This window comes from Plectrocnemia conspersa, unplaced genomic scaffold (assembly GCF_051122295.1).
Source record: "Plectrocnemia conspersa isolate PC_06_02 unplaced genomic scaffold, ASM5112229v1 ptg000010l, whole genome shotgun sequence".
NCBI classification, from domain to species: domain Eukaryota; kingdom Metazoa; phylum Arthropoda; class Insecta; order Trichoptera; family Polycentropodidae; genus Plectrocnemia; species Plectrocnemia conspersa.
The window spans coordinates 26,497,637-26,516,159 of NW_028277174.1; the positions used below are offsets into that span (position 1 = coordinate 26,497,637).

An 18,523-nucleotide genomic window follows, 5' to 3' on the forward strand; every position below is an offset into this window, starting at 1 on the left:
TAGCATTAAAAAACTATTTTCTATATAAAAATATTAAATTGAGCAATATTTTATTTGTATTATCTACTATTTTTTTCTACTAAACTAATAAAATTGTAAATTAAAGACAATAATATATAATATAATTAGTATACCAATTACATTTCTTGATTAGTTTTACAACTTTCTTTAGGTTAGGTTTAGATTTGACAGCAATTGTACGTTTCGCAACTGTTGTTATTACAGTTATATTTTCAATAGTATGAATATAATATAATGCTATTTTTTATTATTTAAATGCATAAACAATTTGTTTTATGGAACAAAACATTTAATTAAATGCACATTTTACTTAAAATAACTACCTGTTAAAGCGCACCTAAATCTTTTTTTTAATGCAGTGATTTGTTGTCGATTTAAAAATAATATCAAGTTATTTAAAATACCATTTTAGTCGCGCATTACACTAATGGAAAAACTTCATTTCATTGTTTTTTTCACCAAGAAGTATTATATGATGCTAAAGTATTCATGACTTTTAATTTACAATATTCAACGGGTAAGCCTCCTAAATAAAAAACTTTTCTTTCTACATAAAAAGAACGACAATTATCCAGAGCTGATAAATTTAAACAGCTGTTTATTATGTATAATAATATGATTATGTTATTTAACACAACATTTTAATAAAATTGATATGAATGCTTATCAAAATTAGACATACATTTTTATAACTGATTTGAATAAGAAATGTATTAAATATTTATTATACATATATAATTTTTGATTAAGCATTTTTAAACTACGGCGAATTTTGAGAATAATGTTGATAACAACTAGAATGTAATAAATAACTATTTGTCAATAATTATTAAAGTAATAAAATAAGCTTTTAGAAAATTATAGCAAATTTTCCATATAGCTTTTTATAGAGAAAAAAAATTTTAGTAAAGTTCATACAGAGCTAAATATTTATGAAAACAACTATTTTCCTCAACAAAGAAAATCACTACTAAATGTGTAAAATTGAAGGAAACAACTAGAGTTTTTAAATATTCGATTATCAAATAGTGATAAAAAAGAATTATATTTTATAAAATAAAGTTGCATTTAAATTATTTCTGCTGCCGAAACACTCGGTATGCAAAAAAATATTACCCAAGATAAATTTCTTTAGACAAACTTAAAATTAAATGTATTTCGTATTGATTTAATATAAGTTTAAAAACAATACCAGCAATTGAGAAAGTACACAGCTGCAGAACATTGACTTGGAAATATGAGTAAATTCTGGAATTTCGGCAATTACGAAATTGTTTAAGTTTAGAAATGTTATGCATCGCCCTATCAATAAATGTACAATTTAATTAATGTTTAATTTGTAATTCTGTCAACGTACTGTGATTAGTTGATCCAATTCTAATATACGACCAAGAAAAAAGATTCGATCGACTATATGTTGTCCTTATCGAATGTCAATCAGTCGGCTGTCGTTTCGTTCAATAGTGATGACCGGCCATCCGCGTCCCATGCGTTTTTTTTAATAAATTTGTATTACGTTGCGCTTGTCGCTCAAACTCTCGCGTGCGAACGGCATGAATGAAACACGATCGAACATGGAAGGTCTCAAAGCCGCGTATAAGAAACTCTACGCTTGGGTGTGCGTTTCGCGTTACAACGTGCGGTCATACATTTTTAGTTAGCCCATTGAGCGATCGGAGAAACGAGAGCGGCACGAACAAAACATTCTCACACATGTGCACGTGCACGCAATGCACTGCAGAAGGGTTACAAGATCATTATAAAGTTATGACTATAATCAAAGAGATATAGTGTTCAGATGTGATGGTAATCAGAAGCGGATCCAAGTTCATGTTTATTCTATCAGTATATGGCTAACAAATCTAATCCCAGATTGACGTTGCTGAATTTGATATACATAAAGATCGTATCCGTATCGGCGTTTGTTTTGTGCGGATTCGCATATAAATGAAATAACTAGAAATAAATTAACCGCGATTTTGAAATAACAAATACAAAAACATAACACGAACTTCACAAAAATTTGCTACGCACACCTGTTTTTGAGATAAGCGTTAAACGATAATAAAAGGTGGGCCTTTACATTTTGTTTCGTTCAACGAACGAGTTCTGCAAATTTCGGTCATAACAGACACGTTGACACACATTATTTTCGCAAATGTTTTTCAAATGCGTAAAAGAATTTTTTTATTGAGAAGAAGTGTCTCATGGTTTCGCATTTCGAAACAAAATAAAAGATCATGAATTTTGGAACGACCCTAGGCACTCGGGTACATTGAGAGAAAAAATGATTACCACTGTTGCTTAAGTACAAATTGTTTCATTCTGAGATTTTTCAAATTTCATTCGAGATAGTATAAACGAATATTCGATCTATTACTCAAATATTCATACAGTTTAAAATCAGACAAATAATCGAACATTTGATTGAAAACTATAATACAAATTCATCATTGCCCAACCAGTTTACTGCAGTAGTTTAGCAAATTATTTGAAACAATTATATACATTATCTCGATTAAAGGAATCTCTTAATAACAAACTCATTAATGGATCATTCGATAACAACATAAATTAAACAGAATGACAGCACATATCTGCTAATTTTAATATGAAAAAAGTATTTTATTGCTAGAAGGACTTTGTATCGTATGACAGATAAATGTATACACTTTTAAAAAACGGAACTCCATATTATATTATCCACATTTTACAGTCGTACGTGAAGATACTCCCCCTCCCCTAAATGAAGTCTTTTTTTTTTTTTTTTGTCAACAAACTTGACAAATGTCAACAGTTCCTTGTTCCATGAAAACGTAGAAGTTATTAACCCATTCGCCAGCTTAATGGCGTTTTGCCATCTATTCGCGTATCTACATCGTGTTAATTGGCACAAAAAGTTTCATTTTTCAACAACTGAAAATTTACACATGATTGCAGATACGAGATAAGGAAATAAGCGTCACATAAAAACGAAGTTTTCTATTAAGCAAACTCAGAATAAGAAAAAGAACATAGGTATATCAAATTATATTTTTAGTGTCATATACATATATATGTATATATATATATATATATATATATATATATATATATATATATATATATATATATATATATATATATATATATATATATATATATATTTTCAAAATCTGTTCCTTATATGTATAGCACTATGAAAATAGCTAAAAATCTTAACACTTTACAGGCAGGCCGATGACTAAAATATGCGTCATTGTAAAACCATTGTTAAATCCATTTCTGCGTCATTCAATATCGGTAAAGGTAGTATAAGGAATTTTACAAGTATTCTAATGTCATCAACATTTTGTATAATAACATCAAATTATCATAACCTAGTAACAGACAATTTTTTAACACCGTAGTCATAAAAAAAAATCAATCGTTAAACTGTCAAATGCCTAAATTTCTGATTTTTTATGTATACAAAAAATCGATAACAATAAAATAATGGCGATGATTACCAATATTTGTTTGAAATAAAATGATTTTTTTATGAAAATAAAATTGATTTCCTGAATGCCAAAGCTGGAAAACATTTGCTTAATATTATATATAAATTCGTATTTATGCGTCCATTGCAAAAAATATTGAATTTGGAGCAATTACTTCAAAATTGGATGCGCATTAAATAATTACTTTGTTCCATAAAACCAATTGATTGTGTATTAAAATAATAAATATTATATATCTAAGTATATTAAACAAAAAATATTAGATCGGGCCAAATTATATTTGCAGTGTTCACTAAACCGAATGAATTGTGCATTAAAATAAATAAGCTATGCCTTAGCCAACGACTTCCGGTGTGTCACCAAGAGGTCACCCATCTAAGTACTGACTAGGCCTAATGGTGCTGGTCGTTATCTACACACATACATATACAGCTTAGTTATTTTAATGCGCATATTATTCGTTTTGCTGCACACTACAAATAAAATTTTGCTTAATCTAATATTTTTATTGAACATAATTTTTTTTATCTAATGCTCATTTTTTTATTATTGTAGTACACAAACAATTCGTTTTATGGAACAATTATTTTATATAATGCTCATTTAAATTGTCCTCTTTAAAAATTAAAGCCATTTTACAAGAGTTAAAAATAGGATATTTTTATAAAATAAATCAGGAGTCGGTATTTTCAGTGGCCCGTAGTGTTAACATTGGTTCCAACAAAATAATAATTGTGCCACCCTGTATTCACACAAATGGTGATTATTTTCATTTGAACCAATTTGGAAAATATAAATAGCCATAACATTAGCTACCAACAATGCCACTTTAGATCTTAAAAAATAAATTCTGCTATCTACATATACGAGTTAGGTAGATACGTATGTATGTATAATATATACACAAAACGAGCTTTACAAAGAGATCAAAGTGGAAGCAAGCTAGTAACCGATAAGATACTTAGTTGAGCCAGACCGCTGACCTATATTCTAAAGATTAAATTATATTTTTTAAATCAGGATTTCTATACGTGCGATGTTTGGGATGAACCCTTAAAACCCGACCGAGCCTTTAAAACCTGACTTGGGTCTTGCAAGGTTGCCAGACGTCCGGATTTTAATAAACACTTTTTTAAATAACCTTAATTCTTAGTCTGCAATGAAGGACTCCGGTGAAGAAGCGATGAATGTAAACTAAGCGTCATGTAGGTTTAAACTGAATACGCATGTATCCAGTTAAATTAGGTACGACTTACAATAAGTGAGAATCGAATGAAGCACATCTGAGCTGAAACGATCTGTCAATCTTCTAAGAGGTTATTTTGATGCTGTAGTAATATGTAAGGATAAGGATAAATTATATTCAATAGAACGGAGCTTCGCTATACTGAGATTTCACTGTACATCGATTTCATTAAAATTCATAGTATTTCATTAAATGCCTTTTTCTGGCTAAATTCAAGTGGGGGCAAATGCTCCTACCTGCCCCTCTCAAATGACGTCACTGGAAGGTGGATAGTGAACAAGTGAAGGATAAACAGTTGAGTTATAAATCTGTTGATCAATACCAACCGGCAAATCAAAAACTGTCTGTATGGGTTAATTTTAAAAATCGTTTTAAGCAGTCTCTCTCGCGCACGTTTTCTCTCGCTAAGCAATGCATCGCGAAAGGGGTCGTGTTGTTATTGGAATTTTTACGTTCTTAGGAGTCGCGGTCACGTACGCACCGCAAGCATCCCCGGCATGCTTCTTACGCACTATTAGAATTCGAAACACGTAAAGAGCCGAAAGAGGAAACGCGCGATCAGGGGGAGAGTGAGCATTGGATAGATGGACGACCATCGTTCTGGCGACGGAGCCGAAAATAAACCGATGGTTAACGATCTCCTATGCTCCTCTCTTTGCGGATGCTGTGTGCATCTCTTGCGAGAAGGGGGAACTGGATGCAACCGAGCGACTACCCGAAAGAAAAAAAGTAGTAATTAGACGCACATTGGCTTCCTGCGTTACTTTGGTGTATTATTTTAGAACTTTGAATACTTCTTGTGTATCCACTAGCGAGTTCTAAAATAATACGAATGTTCCCTCACATAGAAATATATAGTAAATAATATGAATATAATTAATTTATTAATAAATAAATTCAGTTAGCTCGAAACCACTATTAAAATATTTATTATTCCATGCTGTATACTTGGATCTGGGTGTTTCTTATATGAATGAATAATAAATGTACTGGCTACTCGTACGATAGGAGCCTAGATGTTCCTAAAGTATCAATTATGATAACGAGCAAATGTGTTTTTCTTCAAGAATTTGAGCGACGCGAGAAATAAAGAATTCGCTCAGGCGCTAAAATCTAAATAAAATCGCCGTGTGGAAATATAAAAAAATGCGTATCGTACATATAACGACTCTTGACACGAAAGCGTCATTATTGTGTGTATTATTTTTTATTTCGTTGGAGAAAATCCACCGTAGTGCCTCAGAAGAAATCCACGCATGGTTCATAGATTTATTTTGTGGTTTCATTGACTTTTCGTCATTGCTTCTGAGAACGACCCCTGACACACCTTTAATTGTTGTTAATAATACACACACACGCCATTAAATCGCATGTTATCCGGTAATATATTATAGATTGGTCACCCGGTACCGAGGAAAGCTTCGAAACAAATTCGCACAGGTATATATGGATCATACACTTATGGAACTTTACGATTGTATCTAACCAGTCATTAGGTAGATTTGAGTTAATTTAAAACTCGCAAGCGCCGGTTTCTATTTCGACTCAATAATAGGGGAGGCGTTTTATGGGTAAATTTACACTTTTATGCGTTCAAATCGAACCCGATCGCAAGTGTGAGAAGTTCAAAAGAATCGTTTAGCGGCGACTGCAAAGGCTTCGTCGAGAAAATGAAACCTTTTGAGTAACACACATGTATGGTAATAGTTTTGATTAGCCAAAGGAAAAATACGCACAAGCGAATATTCCAGCGCATTTGCATGCATCTAAAATTAGCACAAAGAAAAAAATTCGAGAGTATTTGAGATGAGGTGTCTCCCATTACAGTGCACAAATTTTCTCACGGATGATTATTCCAGATATTGAACATAAACTATTTGTTTAGCTCTCATGACTTTCCTTGTTCATGCAAATAAAGGCGTGCCCCTTTTATATGAGTCATTATAGGAAACACACATGAAGTAGTTGCGAATAAAATAATAAATATACAATACATAGTTGGCTAAATCTATAATATATACCTGCACGATAGCTCAATGGTATATAAGTCATGCAAATCAAGTAGAAAGTCGTGAATTCAGCAATTTTAATTTGTATTGGCGCTCTAGCGCAACTAAATTGTATCCATAAGAATAAGAAAAAACTGATCTGGGGTTATCGATTATAATTATAATTAATCATTAAAGCATTTTAATAAAAAAAATCGAGGTTCATATGGAATTTAATGGATTGGCGCTAGCTAATGGGCTAATACATTAGGCTGCGCAGCGAAATATTTAACATTTTTATTTTCGACGACATTATGTTATTTATTCATTATTTTGTTGTTGTTTTTTTAGTGTATTTTACCTTCATTTAACTGATTAAAAAGGCTAAGAATAAATAAAATCATTTATCTACTCGCGTTTATGCACTCCTTTTTTATTGCCTTACCAAGAGCCCGTCATTATTCAGATTATTGTAAATATTATTATTAAATTTTAATATCACATATCCTTCCAGTCATTAGAAATCATGCGCCTTTATACCGAAAAAATGTTGCTTTGTGTATTTTCATGTTATATGCCACATGGCCAAATGGCGGCTCGTGAGCCGCATGCGGCTCTCTGGTATATTAAATGCGGCTCCGCAGTAGTGAACTCGTGGAGAATAGCACACTCGTTTTGTTTCTTCAGAAGTAATTATGAAATAAAAAATGCTTGATTTAGTATCACTCAAAGAATCAACTTCTGTGTAAAATAGTTTTACAATAACACGTGATTGTTCGGCGCCTGTTTCGATTACACAGCGTGAATCAATGTCCGAGTGTTAATTTAATTAAATCGCGGTAAAGAATGTCGCGCAAGTTAACAAGTCTGTATGAGAAGATCCGGGATTATCGATAAGCAAGCGTTCTGTTGCTATAGCGATACCAATATCAACTTTGCGTCAAATTTAAGAACTGGACTTAAAACTACACTCATTAGGCAACCTGCCGCCATACATCCAATGTAACTTTACCAATTGTGATGAAATATTTCCTAACAAAAATTTCTTCCTAAATAACATTTTGCAGTTTTTGGAGTTGTATTTCGACGACGAAATAATTAAGTGTATATTATATGCATAGAAACAAATAGATATGCTGATTCAAAAAATGGCTCATTATCAATCCGACCTTCTACTTCACGTTTATAGAAAACGCCTGCATGGAAACCCGTTTCTAATCCAGAGTTTAGGGTTTTATAGATTTGCAAATTTTACAAAGTATAAATTAAAAAATCGAGAAAAAAATTCTGGCAAATGAAAAATATAAAGATACGTATTGTTAATCCATAATGGATTACATTCCTACGGATTTCCAAAATAATTTTAAAACTTTTAAATTATCATAATACAGCTATTGTATTGTAAAAGAAGAAATAAAAAAATATTATGGTAAAATAAGATATACTACATACATCAAAACACATGTGACGTATTATAAATATATTATTTTACAAGGTAAACGTAAAATTCTACCAATACAGAAAAGATTATCACTATAATGCTAATAATCATAATGTATATTTTTTATGTACAGCAGTGCTGTCCAACTAGCTATAAATTATTTTTTACCTTATTTTCACACTAAAAGCACTGCCAGCGCTCGCAAAGAAGCAAAATACTAACACTGTTTTAATGTGATAATAACGGATTTTTAAATTATCTGCCATTTTGCCTAGGGTCTCGAAATAATTGCAAAATAAAAAGTGGCCCGCGAGCTAACATAAATTGGACGGCGCTGATCAATTGTATCATCATATGTATGTTTTTAAGCAAATTTATTATTTTAAAATTAAATATGTATGACTTAGTCAACTATCATAATAACCGGCTCATATATGTATGCACGACAAGTTCATCCATGAGATTAGGAAAACTTGTAAAATATCATAGACACGATAGAAATTTATCAACAATAGAGTTCGCCAGGGATTCGACCCCAAGACTTTCAGATGTTCCTAGTACTAAATACTTCACGCTGGTTTTCGTTGATTATTTTTCGATTTACTCCGGTCCATTCCGAACGTCGTTAACTTCAACTAAAAATAAATTGTTTTCGTTGTTATGTCGCGTGCGACATACGCAATCTAAAAAAATGTAAACACAAACAGCATCGAGGCATTCAAACGGTTAAAGACTCGTGGGCCAGCGTGGCGTGGCGTGGGGGGAAAGTGGTCAGCTGTCATTTCATTCATGGCTGGGCGAATCGTTTCCGGCGTACGCGACCGGTTTTAATAACACGTCCACCGCGCTGTCACGACTGACCGCTATTAAAAATGCAGCATCCGAGATGCATTCACGCGCAGCAAAAAAAAACGATTCATTTTTTCGCTAACGTCGGTATAATTGACAAGTTCGGATCGGATTCTCGTCGCACCTTATCAATTATCATCGGTGAAAGCGAAGAACACGATACCTGCGGCACCGTTGGCATCATAAAAATTCATTTGATGAAAGTTATCGCCTCGCGGCCGTATATCTTTTTACGCATCAAACGAGCAATGATGAATTGCGAAAAACAAAATAACCAATCAAATCGTATATCGATTCTCATCGACCGGTGAAAGTGTCAGAGTTCAACGCGCCGTGATACATGAGACACGAACACTGCTATTCCAAGAACCAAGAGAAGTGAATTAAAATGACATTACGTATTAGAGTAACTATTCTACTACACGGGTCCATTACGTTCAATGAAAATAGACACGTTTTTCAAAAATGTAATGAGAAAACCAAAACTACCGTCAGTATAATAGACGTAGTCACGGTTCAAGGGCGGAAATTAAACATTATCCATTATTGATAGTATCATGTAATTCTAGAAAATATTTAAACAACTCACTTATAATGTCGATTGTAAGATATGTGTATATGCGTGAATGAATTTAAGCATCCTTAACAGTAGCGTAGCTATGGTGGGGCGAGGGGGGCGGCATATTTGCGATGGGATCGTCTAGTGTGGTACTTAACCCTAAATGCACTAAAATATATATATATATATATATATATATATATATATATATATATATATATATATATATATATATATATATATATATATATATATATATATATATCCACGAATGGCAAGAGCTTAACAATAACAAATTAATTATTTTAAGAAATTCTGATTTTATGACCATGCAAAAAATGTATAGGGGGCGGCAATTTTAAGGATCGCCCTGGGCACCACATACCCAAGCTACGCCACTGATCCTTAATGCTGACAACAGCTAGGCATTTTATAGAATTTAGCTATTTCATTTTTTAAATTGAAACGGGCAGCGGATTATTTATTGCTCACACGAAAATTGGTTACAAATCCGTGGGTTGGTTACAAATCCGTTAAAAAAAGTGGGAACGCTCGTTACCGAGCGTTCCCACTGCGACGGCGCCGATACGATTTTATTGCTTTTGGCGTAAATTTTTGACTACTGAGAAGTGTTAATTATTTTTGCGTCTTCCTCTTGACCAAAATTCGGTTTGAATATATTTTGATTAGCCCTCTATAGTAACATCGGTAAGGATAGCTATCATATTTTTAAAACTGAGTAATATCAAAGTGCAGACAAACTATGAAGCAATATGCGAGATGCGACGTCTGTCTGTACTTCTTCTTCAGCTTATAGTTTGTATGATATTTTCGACTTGGCCTAATGAAAGTTCTAGTACTGTAATTAGTTTGAGAACTTTCATTAGGTTAGATTTGGGTTTGAACAGCATATAGACGTTGCGAAACTGTCAAATTGAGTTTCATAGATATTTTAGAGCAGCATATAATTTTACTAGTAATTAAATTACATATATTTTCACTAGTAGTGATATATATTTACTAATGAAAATGTATTTGGACTTCATCAGTAAAAATATAACTTCACTGAAAAATACACATTCACTGTAACATTTATCCATCACATGTAAATAAATAATGATTAATATATGTTACTAGATATGGAAAAGTTGAAATTATATAATTTTACTAGCACCTGTCAGATAAATTATATTTTCACTAGTAAAAATATATATCTACCGGTGAAAATCTATTCCGATATGATTTTACCGAAATTACATGTTTTAAAAAATATTTTAGGGATAGATTCGAGACTGTTTTCTTTATAGAATCAGGGACGTTATTTCAGTTTTTCAGGGGAGGCGGGCAGAAGTTGGCCAGTCAGAGGTCGTTTTTTTTAATATTTCGATTTCATTAAGATTCATAGTATAATATTTCATTACATTACATTTTGGGGGCAAATACACCCCAATGTCGTCCCTGTAGATACCTCTCAACTATTGCAGGAATTTACTCATTTACTCATTACATTTCGTAATATTTGACAAGAAACAACCACCCATAAACACATTCACTTTAAAAATTGCATTAAAATACTTTCCCGAGTCATAAAAATGTCAATATCAAACCTAAGAAAAAACAAGTAAATACAAAAACCGTTCTACATCTTCGACCGAATTTACGAAGTTTATTTAGTTGATGGTACTTTTTTATAAATTTAAAATGAGAAGAGCAGTTTTCCCCTTTGGGATAAAAATATGTACTCTGTTTTATATAATATATTCGGATTCGGACATTGGTAACCGAGAATCGCTTATATACGGGCATTGGCATCAATATGGCTTCTCACCAGGCTTCCGGCACACCCGTTATAAAGATGTAGTTAAAGACCACGTAGAACCCAAAGGCCCCGAATTATTTGAATAACTAATTAATATCGTCTCAACATTGGATCAGCAAAGAAGACAGGATAATTTAATTACACCCATTAGAAAGATGCAGTTCAAGACCGAGCAGCACACAGATTGCGGTCCAGAACTCAAAACATACGGTTCAATCCTAAACCAAAATGAATAACTAACCTTATGCAAACGTCTTCTTTTAAACTGAACATGCATCCAATTGGTTAAACAACGATTTACATCTACATACATTAAACATTCCTACGGGTAATTAAATTACCCCTATAGTTCAACATATCATTAATAAAAGTAATTTTAATTATAATTAATGAGTTAAAAATGGGGGTTTAATTAATGTTATCGTATTTTTGAGCGAGCAATATTAACTAAGAGATCCTAATCTAGAAACAGCAAAACATATTTGATACCATATAATATTAAGCTTATACGGAAAAGTGCAATTCTAGAAGATGCAAGCAACAATCAAGACGAGAGTCAACCTTCGCCAGAAACGATATCAAAAGGAAAATAAAAATCTCTCGACCTTTTTTTCCCTCGCAAAACAACATTAGCGAGACATTCGCCTGTTTCGCCGCGTACGATAGAACTTTCTAATCGCGTCAAGAATAAGTTTTACGACCCGGGAGGCGGTCGTTGAATTCAAATTTTCTAATATTCTGTGTTACCTACTTACTATAAATACGTACTAAAACTACGCAGTTCTCAGATACAATGCGCTCTTAATTAAGAAACAACAATCGAGAGTGCGAAACGCAACAGTTGTTACGTGAACGGCTGCATTCGCTCACAGCGAACGTAGATTAATATTCATAGATAGAGGAAAAGGCACGTAACATTTCGCAACACTTCGGACTAATAGCTCAACGGTCGAAATGAATGACGTTTTCATGGTCGTTTTACATTTTGCATTTTCTCTGTTATTTTTATACGTTTTAAATTAACATTTGCAAGTAAAGCCTGATTCATACGAATATTAATTTGTTTTAAATAAATAATTTGAAATCAAATAATTCATATAAACAGAGATGTTCCTTTATTGATATACAGTAGACCCCCTAATAACACGATAAATATAGGACGTGCTATTTGAGTACCAGTTATTTTATGTGTGAGCGAGCCAAAGTGAGGATATCTCACCATACGCGTCTGATTCGTACGTAAATATTGCAAAAAAATGTGTGAGTATTTTCTAGTCCCCCAATTACACGCACTCAAATAGCACTTTCTCAATTTACCGTATTATTGGGGGGTTTGACATATTTTGTTTTTTAATTCCTTTTAATTTAAAAATTATAATATTACATGCATCGAAAAAAGTAACGTCACTAAACGTCGTCAAGAAACGTCAACTAGTACCATTTTGTGTGAACAGATTTTAACCGCTGTGGCGAGAAAAAATACTTCTGCGGGCGAGAAATTGTAATGCGGCCGTTTTGACAGCAGAAAGGATGAATGAACGCGAACAGACACATTATATGTCAAAACTGTCATTAATTTCGCGAACATGCGACGACAGATTGTAATGAACGTCGAGACAATAATGAAACATTGAATATTACTAGACAAAAAACGCGTACATAGCGCTATTGTTAAAAAAATATATTTAAGAATAATAACAGTAACGAATGATGGGCAAAAAATCAAATAGCAATCGTGTATATACATTTATAACGGGTGCTATTTAACGGGGAATTATTTTAAGAGATATGTGCATTTAAATAAATATGTTCCATAAAATGAATTGTTTGTGTATTTATGTAAGGTGAATCTTCGGAAAAGGATTCGTTGCAGATAGTTCACTGTTCACTCGCACCTAATCTGTCTAACAGTAATGCACAAGCAATTCATTTTATGGAACAATTATTTTATATATTGCTCATTTAAATTTTCCTCGTTTATATTATACATGTCTCTGATTATTTGGAACTGTAGATCGTACAGATTTCCGAGAATATTTGCTACCTTAAACTGATCAAGTGTGTCATTCAGTGTGTAAACTTCACTCCGGTAACGTACACGGCACGCGACTTTCTTGTCATTCACTATTTATATTAGTTTGTTCCAAATCTGCATCGTGGATGATGCGACCGAATGACACAGATTCGCTAGTCTCGTATTCTACTCGGATGTTGAGGTCAAGACGGGCGGATCTTGACTATAGCACAACTGAATCTTTTAAAATTCCATTACAATGAAGGCTTACAAATACTATTAAGACAATGGATATTAAAGTATCATTGTAGATATCTGAAAATATATTACAAATGTATATACACTTCAGATCAACAAAGGAGTCCTAATTATTTCTGTTCGTCGCTCGAAAACTTCCCATTTAACTTGGGCCATCAAATTACACAAAGATGCTTTCGGCGCTAGCTACGTAGAGCTGGTCCTATTTATGTGGAATGGTGCGCATTTCTTATATACTACCACCAATTTTATAATGCATTATCGTATCTATCTGCATACATACATGTATAAACTGTGGAAAAAAAGGTCCAGACAAGCGACAAATATTTTACATAACAAATCAATATCAATGAAATTTTTGTGTGAATTTTTAGGTGAACGATTCGTTTTGATAAATTTATTTTGGCCTATAAATTTCAATGAGATACTCGCTTGAATACAATGTTATTCTCAACTAGAATCCTTATACGTCAAATTTTATACGATTCGATTTTTAAATAAAACTATATTCCTAATCAGAATCTATACTATGAAATAATAATTAATGCGTATAAATCAGTGCATTATTGTATTGTATTACATTAATTTTCTTACCTAAAAATACACTGATTTTATAGATTGATCGAAATTAGTATTCTGCATAAGTGGCAATTTTGCAGATAAGATGATCGTGAAATGTTCATCTATTGAAGTTACAGTCGTTAATTTAAATTTTCCACATTTGAAAAAGAATCTCTCGCAGATACATATTATATATGCTGTGTTTCCGATCGTATTCAAAACGTTCTTTATGTAGGTTCGGAAAATTATGAATCGATATTTGATATTATTTATAAATGTTTCACATGTTTGATCAATTCTAATTGATATTTCTCATTAATCTTGTGAATTTCAATGATGGAAAATGGGCTGCTGAATACTTTTACGTATTCTTTTTGATGTTAGAAAATCTTTTCAGTTTATGTTTTTCTATATCACGCCGTATTTATCCACATAAGTTCAAAATGAGACAACTTTTTTAATCAATTGACTGCCAAAAATGTCTAATTTTCTCGTGAATATTCAAATCGCTCATAAGTCTGAAAAAACTTAATTGAATTAAACAGAAAAGCAAGATCATTAACCCATAGGTTTATCTCCAAGTAATCTTATATGTGAATTTGCTTAAAAATTATACCACAATTGACAAATGTTTAATAATCATGTCTAGTTATTATGTATTTGTATTTTAATTACAAATTTTATTAACCATTTGCGGTCAAATTTATTTATTTAACTAATGCTCCATACACAAGTATGGAGCATTAGTTAAATAAATAAATACTATAATCGAGCAACTGCATTAAACAATACGAAAGTATAGCTCTCTATTACTAATATATAGTTCTCACGATTTCATCTCCCCTATAATAAACCGTGAATAAAATTTTTATTGGGATTTAATTTCCTTTTTTGCGTGAGAAATTCCGTTGAGATTAGTTTTATTTAATTATACCCAGGAAGATATTGGTTTTCAATTGCATCGTTTTCGTAACACTCCCTTTTTTGTGTCGTCACTAGGGATTCTAATACCGGTAATACCGATATTGGGACAAAAATTGACGTTTGGTAATACCAGTAGTACCGAAAATATTTTTTAATAATATTTTTATTAGTTTAAAATCTCCATGGCTTCTACAAAAATGACGATGCCCATATTGCATGAAAACAGAAGCAGAGAATAAAACGATGCTTATTGTAGGGAATTAACCCAAGTAGTTTTATCGCTGTATGATATCAAAGTAGAATAATATTATCCTTTTTAGTCCAAGAGGGCCGAAATATCGGGGCAAATTTAAAAAATTTAACATGGTCGTTATTTTTGAACGATATGCGCGACGTGTAACATTAAACGAATGCATTTTATTTATCTTAGGCAAGTCTAATGGAATCTAGCATTTCCCAGTAAATATATTATGTAACATAGCCAGCCATCCCTATCACAGCCTACCACGATAGGGATGGCTGGCGAAGTAAAAACAAAAGCAGGTATTGCATACACATTTTTATCTTCATTTAGATACGTTTTTACCCAAATAGGCCACAGAATTCGCTTCACTAAATATAAGTGTTGAATATTTGCAATAAGTAAGGGTCAATAATTATATTTAAATAAAAAAATGTATATTTTAAAAAAAAACTTTTTCATTGGAAAATATTACAATGTTATTTTTTCTGTTACCAACTAAATATATGTTGTACTAGATAATTAAAATGTATTGACGGGTGTATTTTTTACATTAAACATGTTTTATATTTTATTTTTTCAATAATATAAACTTATTTTTATTGTTGTAACAAAATAGTATTGCTTTTTAATACCTTACATTAGTGAGAGTACACTAAAAAGGTTTCAAAATGTTAAAGCACATATAACATAATTTATTAAAACAATGCAAAATTATAACTTTTTTAAAGAAATTTCGCATATGTTAGGCCAAATTGTCTAAAACTAAAAGGGTTATGCAATGCACCAAAGCCTCGTATAACACGGTTAATGATTGTGGCATATTTTTGTACAAAACGTTTTATATAACACAGTGCCAGAAAAAAACAACAATTAAAAATTAATTAACATGTTTGATTTATACGCATATGGATCGCGCTATGACAAGATGAGAAGTTAACAGTTACACAAGCTTGGAAAAAAATTATATTCGAAATTGTATCGATATGGTTTCTGCATCCATTAAAGAAATAAATCAATCGACTTTAAATTCTTGCTGGAAAAAGCTGTGGACAGAAGTAGTCTCTGGAGAAAATGTTGTACCACCAATAGAAGATGAATACCAAAGAATAATAAACATTTGTCGTGGTATTAGTGGAGAAGGATTTCATGATATGGATATTCAAGATATCGGAGAAATATTGGAGGATCGACGTTGAACGAAGAAGCATTGGTCGAAATGTTGGATGAACTACCATAGTTAATGAATACTTTCTTTTCTCATAAGGATAATTCTTTCGGATAATCGTAATTGACAAAAAGAATGAATAATATATTTAATTGGAATAAATTTGCAAGTGGTGCTCTGGCACCAGGTATAAAAATTTAGGAGGCATCCTTTAGCATTTAAGGGGCAGATTGCAGATGATTTTATCCTAGATGTATTGTTCCAAAAGAAGAAAGATTTGGCGCCCGTATTTTCGAAAATATGTTTTTATGTTTTAATTAAAATATTTAATATATCGTTTTGCTAATCAATAAACACTGTGAATTATGCGAGTGGTATTCGATAATAGTTTCGGTCAATTAATTAAAAAAATAATAATAATGTCAATACCGGTATTGAAAATTCCAGTATTATTGCAATCTCTAGTCGATACACCATGATTTAGCAGATACGCGCGTAGAAGAAAGGTCAATTTGATTACAGAAACGCCTTCTCCGCTCTTTTCCACATATTTAAAAACAGTAGTTTTCGATAATTTTGCCATCGTGTTTCGTACATTTTAGAATATTAGCATTGTTTTTTAGACATTTTGACAGCATTAAAACGAATAATAATTGTGCAGTTAAATTTAATTATCACATTACAGCCTTTTTAAATTTACTCCTACATAGTATTTTGGATAATGTTTACTTAGAATCAGACTAATAGAATGATTTTAATATTGGATACCTGTGCTTATCGGGGAATTGTCCTATACTGTTCTTGCATGCGGTACTTCAAACAATACTCGGGGTAATTAGAAACGAAGAAACAGAAACGAAGTTCATCCAAAATCTCCGGATTATGAATAGTGCTTTTTCTAGTACACTCGAGGGAATCATATCCCAGTATACCTTGTAGGAATATTGTAGGAAATAAAAATGGATAATATTGATATATTCCTTCATGTGCAGGTATCTGAGAAATCTTTAATAAAGATTTATAATTTTGATTTTAATTTATTTATTGTAAATATTCCGTTCCAACGTAATAGTTTTAAGCTTACAGTCTACATATAAACTAGCTTAATTGTATATTAATTATTAGGAAAACCTAATTCAATAATTGGTATCAAAATGACAATGTTTCCAAGGTATATCTAGTTTTTGAGTATCTAACGACAATTTATTTTCCAATCAAAACAAACATAATGTCAATTTCCACATAAATAGTTTATTATTTTTAAACGAACCACCCGACAACTAGAAAATATTTGAATACGTTTGGACCAAAACGTCGGCCATGCCGCTAATATTTGCGTATCGGAATCTTAGAAGAAAAATTGTCGGCCATGTACCTCGGAATGGAAATAAATAGGGAAATAAGATGAAGAAATAATTATGTAAAGCGGATCGATAGCGGCGTGGCTGCGGCCGGCTACCCGGGGGTGGCGGGACCCGGGAAGATATCGATCGTCGGCGTACCTGAGAGAGGCTGTCGGCGATCTGACGCTGCAGACTGTCGCGCTGCTTCTCGACGCCCTTGAGTTTGGCGTCCGAGTCGGCCAGCCGCTCCTGCATGTCGCGCAGGCTCTCCATCAGCTTGTCGCGCTCGTCGAGCATCGACACCATCAGCTGCTCGAGGTCCGCGTTCTCGCCGGACAGCTGCGAGCTGCGCTGGCTCACGCTGTCCTCGGAGATGGTCGGCATCACGTCGCACATCATGTTCCACATGGTCTCCGAAAGGCGGAGAGACCCTCAGCGGGGCGGACTCTCCGTCATGCCCCGATCCTCGCTTCGATCGCTCGGTCGCCCGCGGTCAGACCCGCCGAGCGATCGAAGCCTCCGCCGCACGCCGCACTCCGCGGACCGCACTCCGCGGACCGACCGAGCCGCCGGGGGACGTTCCGCTCGGCGGCCGGCTATGGCCGTCCGTGC

General features: G+C 32.9%; 1 protein-coding gene across 50 annotated transcripts in view; it reads right to left on the reverse strand.

Moving 5' to 3' along the window:
- The window catches only part of Liprin-alpha (PTPRF interacting protein alpha), a 244,081-nt gene extending 225,558 nt beyond the window's left edge, over positions 1 to 18,523 (reverse strand). For all 50 annotated transcript variants that reach the window (XM_088194721.1, XM_088194744.1, XM_088194714.1 and 47 more), the window contains exon 1: positions 18,071 to 18,523. In XM_088194721.1, the coding sequence (XP_088050847.1) occupies positions 18,071 to 18,319 (249 nt within the window). In that variant the 5' untranslated portion in view covers positions 18,320 to 18,523. The remainder of the gene's footprint in view (positions 1 to 18,070) is intronic.